This window comes from Notolepis coatsorum (assembly GCF_963971535.1).
Source record: "Notolepis coatsorum genome assembly, chromosome: 1".
NCBI lineage: Eukaryota > Metazoa > Chordata > Actinopteri > Aulopiformes > Paralepididae > Notolepis > Notolepis coatsorum.
Genome location: NC_140165.1, coordinates 150,362,109 through 150,371,713, shown reverse-complemented (window position 1 = coordinate 150,371,713; position 9,605 = coordinate 150,362,109). Strand labels below are relative to the sequence as shown.

Below are 9,605 nucleotides of genomic sequence, written 5' to 3'. Positions count from 1 at the left end.
CAGAGAGATTTGACTTAAAAGTTATTCGTATACCGTTTATTTTATCTGTACAAGGCAATTCGTGTGATGCAGTGTTATGGGCATACTTGAGTGATGTTAATTAAATTATTATCATATTATGGTCAAGATTGACGACTTATATTTCTTCTAATTGTAATGTATTTTATTGTCATAATATTCTTAATTTACATTTAGCAGAAATTACACTTCATGTCGTTGAAACCCCATAGGCTTCACACGTGGCCTAATACAAAAAGCTAGGCTATGGCTATGTCATTCGTTTAAAGGGCTGAGGCCTATAACCAGCGGCACAGACAGTATAGCTGAAATTAAATTCAAAGTCAAAGTTAGTTATTTTAGATTGATGAAATTGCATTATTTATGAAAAACACATTTAAATCAAGTTTTGTCAAACGGAATATAATAGGCCCTGGCCTAGCCTATTGGGTCAGCTTTGTCCAATTATTTGACGTGCATGGTCGTCATATCTTTCAAATGCATTATGCGCAGACATTTATCAAATAGATGCTGACATTTCAGCCACCCCACGATTTTGTCTTCTGTTTTCATCCTGTTTCAAACTTTTAATTTAGGCTACTTATTTAGTTTGATCTTAAGCATATTCACTTTGTGGCGTATACCAAAATGTCCCCATTGCATTATTTCGTTAATATTTTTGAGGTTATAGGCTGATGAACGCAATAAAATGTCACAAGCGCACCATAGCTTGGCCTTTGCTGGTATGCAGGCTATTACAGTATAATAATGTATCCTTACCTTTTCGTTCCACGCAGGGCTGGTTGCTTAACAGTATCGAGTGTTTGTCAAAGGGGCACAGCGCACACCTGCTTCGTGACTTTTCCTCGTTTCAGGGCGAGGGCGTGGTCGCCGTCACGAGGCTCATTAAACACCGCAGGCAACATTTGTTGGATTGATTTATTGATTGGCCTTTTTGATGCTCTTATTTCTTTCTCACGTTTGACCTATGGCCTATTGGTGAGAGAAGGCAACGTTTGCCTCGTAATTCATTGCAATTTAGACTCGACTCTATACTATAGCTTGAGTCGAGTAGTATTAAGCCTGGTTGAATTAACGACAGAATAGGCTATACAAACATTACATTAATATAAACTACCCACCAATAAGGTACTTGCTCGTGGCAGCTGCACAAAACGCAGTATTGCCAATATAATGGCCCAATATATCTGTTGTCTCGTCTCATCATGACAGGTATTCCTTCTCTGAACGGCAGAGGGCATCGCGAACAAACAGCTTACAATAATTCCGTGTTTTCCAAAGTGGGCTACATGTCGTTGCATTGATAGTACACAAAGGATATAGTATAAACGTATAGGCCAACAATGTAACAGTGGATCATGTGGCGTTTCTTTGCTCTGATGAAAGAGCTCAGTTATTTCGCCCTCATTCTCAACTATTATCAGATCCCCTGAAAGTACAGAAGGGTGAACTTCATCTGGCTGGCCTACTAGATGACTCCTGTGCCCCTGGCCCACCCTCTGCCCCCTCGACTGGTGAGGTAATTCCCCGGGTTTCAGAAATTAGAGGCAGGGAATGAGGAATGTCGGTTAAGCACTCGCTCATCTTGACGGGGCCATGGATGAGGACGCTGGGCTTCTTGAACTCTTCATGTGGCCCTGTGTTACCTCCGGGATGCTGGTTCGAACATTATATATATTATGGGGTGATGGTGCCCCCACCGCCTGTCCATCATTTCTCAAAACATTCGTAGTCAGGAGGAGGAGTACGGTTCATCATTCTGCCCGGAGAGGATTGTGTGATATGTGTTCCAACTTCCAGGCAGCAGTCCTTGACGCTGATCTTTGACGTTCTCCATATTTTTTATTATTTGCTAGATCCAAATGTGAAACACTGTGATTATTTGTATTACTGAATAGAGAGCCTATTAGGATGCTAGATCCTAATGTGAAACACCGTGATTTACCATACCTTGCTATGCTCGCTCATGCCTGTATTTTTTTTATGTCCGTTCTATTTTATAATGTTTTGACTATTTTTAAACTGAATCATTTTAAACTATTTTTACTATTTGTGTTACTGAAAACTGTAAGCGGAGAGCCTATTGGGATGCTAGATCCTAATGTGAAACACTGTGATTTGCCAATTGCTACCTGTCTATCTTTTTATGCTTGCTTATGCCTGTATTTTTTACTGTTGTGAAACACTTTGAACTGCAACCTCTGTATGAAAAGTGCTATACAAATAAAGTTATTATTATTATTATTATTATTATTATTATTATTATTATTATTATTATTATTATTATTATTATTATTATTATTATTATTATTATTATTATTATTATTATTATATAGTGCTGCTCAAGCCGACTTTCGAGTTCTCCCATTTCTGCCGAATCCTCTCACTTCTTGTCAGTGATTCCATCATTTTCTGTAAATATGCTCTTCCATTATCTTGTGGGTGAGCATGAACTCTTATTGGGCATGATTCCAATTCTCCCCTTGTGCTATTCTATATAGCCACCACCATGCACTGCCACAGTGGCAGACAGCTCCGAACTGTAGCGTCGCGGGGGTCTTTGCACATCTTGAGGGATGTCCTTCTCGCACCTCTGGTAGTGATGTTGAGCGGTCTAACGGTCACTCACTGGATACCACCTTATAGTCAATATATGGCAGGCCCATATACAAATAGCCTATACCGATAATGGCGTGTTCAGGAGGACTTATGTCGGCCATCTGATCTAGAGTCTTGAATCCTTGCACCGAGTGTAACATATTTTCTTCATTAGCTTTCTCAGTGTTAAAAACTCATGGCTACTGCAATAAACAGATAATAAAATATGGATACAATATATCAACAACAATAACAAACACGCAGGATAACAACAACAACAAGACGTGGGCGGCATAAGTCATACAATTAGAATAAGAATAATGCAATCGAAGTATATGAGAATCAATAAACCATTATTTCCATCAAATACAAGTGACTCATCGTTTCAAGAAAACTTGAGGATCATTTTGAGAGCAGTGTGGCTGTTCTGAAGGGAGTAGGCTGCACAAGCCAGATATAACACATACTCTGTGGCTGATTTATTACTCGTAGCTGCTCAGATATATCTCATGGTATGATGCTTGGAAGGGTTGGGGCAATTATTGCTGTTGTTGTTGTTGTTGTTGTTGTTGTTGTTGTTGTTGTTGTTGTTGTTTTTGTCCTAATTGTGTCAGTGCACCGGCCTGGGCTATAAGCTGACCTGACAGTTACCTACTGAAGCAATATTTCCCTCGCTGTGTATCTTTCTTTTCTTTTTCTCTAAATCCTTGAATCTAAGACATACAACAGCATGTTAAACAAAGCTCAGTTTTATAGTTTGTTGCGTGCTGGTCGTTGGTGTTATAACATAAGGCAACACACAATAACGATTATAGGACATTGGCCCGCCCAGGCCTATAGCTTTGGTGCTTTTTTAAACATTTATTGAACAAGTCTATTAACCTAATCACTCAAAATGTCATAGCCAGCCATGCCTCCAAGATAGCCAACTGAACCCCGGAGCAACGTGCAATGAGAAATGCATGACAAATTCTAGCACCCCTGTTATTGCAGAAATGCATTACCATCAATGTTGCACAATTCTGACTGACCTATGTTTGCATCGTCCTTGTAAGGCATAATGTGTTACAAGTAGATGCACAACATTGATCAGTTTAGGTCTGCATAATTGTCCTAGCCAATCTATACTGTAGCCCACGTCAAACGCCTCAGTCTCATTTTGTTTTTATTGTTGTGGTTTTATTCTGTTGGTTATGATTTGAACCGGCTGATATAGGCCTAGGCCGCCTAGCCCAAAACCAATGGCCATTGAGTTGGCTTATTGCCCCAGTCAAATGAATGCAGCATGCTTTAGGTGCATGTCCCCCATGCCATGCCGGGATAAGATAGAAAAGACATGAAGCTTTGTCATCTTCTTGGCTATCTCACCGAGTCACCGCTGTTATCACCGTTGATCGCCAGGTGCTTAGTTGAGAGGGTCAGTAGGTTCGAGTGCACAATACACAATAGGCTAGTATGTGAAGTATGCTATATGCCTAAAGCACAAATAGACCTGGGATATACCTATTTTTATTTCTTTTTAACAAAGGGAAATAATTCAAGTTCAAAAATGTAAAACATCGGATATTTGAGCAGCAATACAATACTAAATTTCAACTAAATATTCTTCAAAATATAGATGAAAATGCATTATCTGCTAACATAATTTATGATGATGTGCGAAGACCAAGACTGGTGATAATGATTTAAAATATAAAGTGTAATATCAGGACAAAACCGATGGGCCTATATGTATAGCCATATATATTATTATTGTTATTATTATTATTATTATTATTATTATTATTATTATTATTATTATTATTATTATTATTATTATTATTATTATTATTATTATTATTATTATTATTATTATTATTATTATTGTTGTTGATGTTATTATTATTATTATTATTATTATTATTATCGTTATTATTATCGTTATTATTATCGTTATTATTATCGTTATTATTATTATTATTATTATTATTATTATTATTATTATTATTATTATTATTATTATTATTATTATTATTATTATTATTATTATTATTATTATTATTATTATTATTATTATTATTATTATTATTATTATTATTATTATTATTATTATTATTATTATTATTATTATTATTATTATTTCATTTTCTACTTAGCTTCTTGTGTTGTCAAGTCGGCGGAAGTCAGGGCCGCCTGAAGCGCTCGGCCTGGCTGTACTCTGCACCAATAGCGTCCCTATGCCAGTAAACCGAGTGAAAAAGTGTGGCCATGCATGCTCTCCAGAGTGGGAGGATCTACTCACAATCTCGATCTCAGACTTTTCAAGCGACAGGGGTCCGAGGGGCACAGTTGCCCTCCACTTCAACAGTTACTGTCGGGACTATTTCACTCGTAAATCTGGGATTTGTTGACATTTTACTTCTTGATCAAAAAGTAGGCTTTTTCACGAAGCAGGAATCCAGCTTCTCCGTCGGCGCGCCTCGGAGTGTGAACAAGAATATACCGCTTCTTCCTCAGTTTCGATAACAGGTGACAGAGAGTTGTCCAGGTTTTCAGTTGCTTTATCTCTCTTTCTGTAGCTGCGCAATTTGCTGCTTTACTTTGACAGGGCTGTGCGCGTCAAATACGATGCTTGCTTCTGTTTAGTCCATGCTCTCCTCCAAGCTGTTTCGGAACTCACATTATTTTGACAATATAGTTCAGCGGGCTCAACAGTTTTTTTTTTTTAAATACTAGACACACGAGGGGTGTCTTGCCTGTTGTGGCCATAGGATTTGTCTCGAAGTGTGACCTATTGTTGTGGATATTGCACAGGTCTGGTGTGTGTCACTGGAACGTCTATCCAAGAGGAATCAGTCCAAGCACTCCATAATGTTGGACGGCATCAAAATTGAAGAGCATGCCCTGCGCCCGGGACAAGCTACCCTTGGAGTCATGCTTGGTAAGTCTCGCTTGTATGGCATTTCAACCAACTTCATCGAATCCCGCATAGCTTGTTACATTTTCATCAGATGGAATACACTTGGTGGGTAAATTATTTATAATCCTTCCTGTCTGTAGGCGCCTAGCATAGACTTTGCAGCCTATATCAACCAACGCGTGTATATGCTCACAGGCAGCTCTCCCCTTTCTCTTGACGTTATGTTTTAACCCGTGTATAACAACCATGAGCCATAGTGCTAGATTAAGGGTGAAATGTATATGTGTGCAACCAACGTGCAAAAACAAGAAACAGCTCAAATATGTATGGTCTACAAGCATTACGCCATACGCCCAGGGGCAGTATGGTTATAAACTATCCATTTGTTTGCATTTGTTATGATTCTGACACCACATTCTAATAGATTATACGCCTATAGTGTTGGCCTATTGATTATGCAACAACACTTTTGCTAACTGACAGTCTTGGCTGAATAGACAGCGTATGATTATGGTTATTATTCTCGTTATTATTATTATTACTGGTATTGTTATCACTGGTATTATTATTACTGTTATTCTTATTACTGTTATTCTTTTTTATTATTATTATTATTATTATTATTATTATTATTATTATTATTATTATTATTATTATTATTATTATTATTATTATTATTATTATTATTATTATTATTGTCATCATAATAATTTGATCTATAAGCCATAGCCTATACGTTTTTAGCAGATACATGTGACTAACTTATAGTTTAGGCCTATATAGTATGAAAGCATCAGTGTTATGTTCTCTGATCACCTCCATGCAATTCACTCACACAAAACAAATACATTTTAGGGACGGAATGTCACCATCCATCTGCGTGTGAAGGATGCCAGCGTCCGATTTCTGACCGCTTCTTGATGAGAGTCAACGATTCTTCGTGGCACGAGGAGTGTTTGCAGTGCACTGTGTGTCAACAGCCTCTCACTACCAGCTGCTACTTCAGAGAAAGGAAACTTTACTGCAAGCATGACTACCAACAGTAAGCACATTTTAGTATTGCTCTATGTGTTGAGATGTTTGGCTTGTTCTGTATTCTGGGGTTACAACCAGGCCCGAGAACGAACGTGCGGGTTGCTTCTCGATTTACCCGCCAAGTCTTATTAAATAGCATCACGGTGTGGTCTTTGGTATACTGTAGCTGTAGGGTGTAGGAAGCTACAACAATGGGGGGGGGGGGGGGGGGGGGGGGGGGGTAATATATATGGTTGTGTCTTATTGTATCGCCATATTCAGTATATAGGCCCAAGCCTTGTCGCACATTTCCCCCATGATATACAGGCTAGAGGCCTACACGACTATTATGTTTCATTCAGCCACATTTTAAATATAGGCTACATATATATGGTTTGCATTTCCCCCCTATTCTCTTGGTTTGGTTTTCGGCTTATAATAGTTTGTTTGACGACAATCTGTCCAGCATATTAGCACAATCAGACACACATATAGCGTCGATCGGCTTATCATAATGTTTGATTTACTGCTTCATTTCGATCGTCTATCTTATTTTCCACTTAATAACTGTTTAGTGATTTTATTTCACTGAAATGCAAGTGTTTATTAAAATAGTTTAATTGAATATCGTTTTTGTTTTTTGCTTTATAATTGCACATAATACACATAATACACATAATAATAATAATAATAATAATAATAATAATAATAATAATAATAATAATAATAATAATAATAATTATTATTATTATTATTATTATTATTATTATTATTATTATTATTATTATTATTATTATTATTATATTATGGTTGTTATTATTATTGTTGTTACTGTTATTATTTTATTAATTGCTTTTACAAAATGATCCTACAAAATACTTTTTCATATCACTGTTAAACCAAAAAACGCACAATATCAGGCCGAATAGCACGTTGTTATATAAAATAACTAGTCAGAAATTAAATTGAATAAAGTAATAATGCTTGTCACTAAACTGTAGGCGTTTTTGTGCTCAGGCTTCTCATCAATTCAACTTCGATTATAGGACATTATGGCTCTCTGTTAGACACCTTGCTTGCAACAATGAGTTACATGTATTGCCATGTGAGCCATTCATCCGGCTTTGTGCCAGGAGTTGATAGCAAAGTGAAATTCATGGTGGTATAGCTCTGGGATACCAATGCTGTGCCGTAGACGTGCAGGAGAGTATTGTGACAGTCCAGCATGGAGAAATATCTCTGCATGGTTTTATCTGCGTATTTTACCCGCTGTTTCAAACTAGTGTATTTTTTTTGTGTGATACGTGTGTGTGGGGGGGGGGGGGGGGGGGCCTTAACACAATATTTTTGCTCAACCCTGTATTTGAAGTATCATAATAGGGCTATAATATCCATGACCTGACAATATCCCTTTGTCCTTTGCCACCCTTTTGCTATTTTGGGGTGTCATAATGCTCTGCAAGTCAGAACATCCGCGTGTAAACAGCACAACAACCTGCCGGGCGCCGTCTTGTTCTCTCACACACACCATTATTCATCACATCATGTTCACCACTCTCTTCTCTCTGGTCCCAGTCCCGCCCATGGAGGGCCTCGAGTCAGTATACAGTGTTATCCCTTTTTGTTTATTCTATTTGCAGTGATGGGATATTCTTAGAATAACACACACACAATACCTGTGCCCTAATGATAAGGATAAGTGCTATTTGCATTGATGGGATACTTAAAAGATGTAATTGGCACCCTTTTGACTTTTATGACACTCATTTAAGGTGCGTTTGTCAGCCCACAAAGTGCCCTGTGGCTGCAAGGAGAGCTGCTATGGCCTTACAGAGATCTACCTGCCCTAATTACATTCCTTCAGCAAATGATTCATGCCCTGTAATCAGCTCAAGCTAGTTGCAATAAATCAAGGAATTGGCAAGGGATCTTTTTTTCACACCTTTGAAACAGGTTTAGACCTACGTGCAGTCAGAGGTGTGAGTGTGTGTGTGTGTGTAGGGGGGGTTGTACTGGACTAGTTAAATATACAACCTGCTCCAAATATGGCTCATATAATACTAGGATAGTATTATATTATATATTATACTAGGATAGTATTATATTAGCAGCATGTATTCCATAGAATTGTCCCTGTGTACGTTGTGCAATTATAGTCTTTTGTTTCCTTTTTAGAAAAAAAGTATAACGTGTATAAATCATTTGACTAATGCAAGAATGTAAGAACATTTCACACTGGAAAATAAGGAATAGCCTATATCAGGGGTCCCCAAACTACGGCCCGCGGGCCGGATCCTGTCATGTCCACTGCCATCTCTGAGGTGCGATAACCTTTGAGTGTGTCCTGCACTGTGCTTTTAAATACTACAGAGCTAGAGCATAGGTGGTCTGTATATTTATTTCATAAATAGTGTTATTTATTTAATTAATAATGTTATTATTTATTTCCTGACTTTTTTTTCTGTGAAGATCCCGGAAAGGATTATTAATATTTGGTTATGTGTGGCTTTCTGGAAAACAATAAATGTTTACATTTAGGCACCCCTGCGATCATCACACTTTTTCTGTTACAAACTGATCCCGGCCCCCACCAGAGAAGGGACAAGTTATGTGGCCCTCACAGGAAAAAGTTTGGGGACCCCTGCCTATATGGTAATTTCCTTATGTAGAATTTTGCTTATAATTTCATAGTCAAATATTTGAGATAATCAATAATGTTTTGGTTGAGGATATATTCCAACGCATGCAAGGTGTTGCCTTTTGAGAGATTATTTCTGAGGAGATTTGATAAAGTGCAGGTGAGATGAGCATGGCTGTCTGTAGGATGGGAGCCGTGTCTGTAGGATGGGAGCTGAGTCTGTAGGATGCGGGAGCCTTGTCTGTAGGATGGGAGCCGTGTCTGTAGGATGGGAGCCGTGTCTGTAGGATGGGAGCCGTGTCTGTAGGATGGGAGCCGTGTCTGTAGGATGGGAGCTGAGTCTGTAGGATGGGAGCTGAGTCTGTAGGATGGGAGCTGAGTCTGTAGGATGGGAGCTGAGTCTGTAGGATGGGAGCTGAGTTTGTAGGATGGGAGCTG

The 9,605-nt window shown here is 38.2% G+C and overlaps 1 protein-coding gene across 2 annotated transcripts in view; it reads left to right on the top strand.

Annotated features, from left to right (window-relative positions):
- Positions 1 to 5,466: 5,466 nt before the first annotated feature.
- The window catches only part of lmx1bb (LIM homeobox transcription factor 1, beta b), a gene marked incomplete at both ends in the record, with an annotated part of 88,903 nt that continues 84,764 nt past the window's right edge, over positions 5,467 to 9,605 (top strand). For both annotated transcript variants that reach the window (XM_084312527.1, XM_084312526.1), the window contains 2 exons: positions 5,467 to 5,536; positions 6,371 to 6,557. In XM_084312527.1, the coding sequence (XP_084168653.1) occupies positions 5,467 to 5,536; positions 6,371 to 6,557 (257 nt within the window). The remainder of the gene's footprint in view (positions 5,537 to 6,370; positions 6,558 to 9,605) is intronic.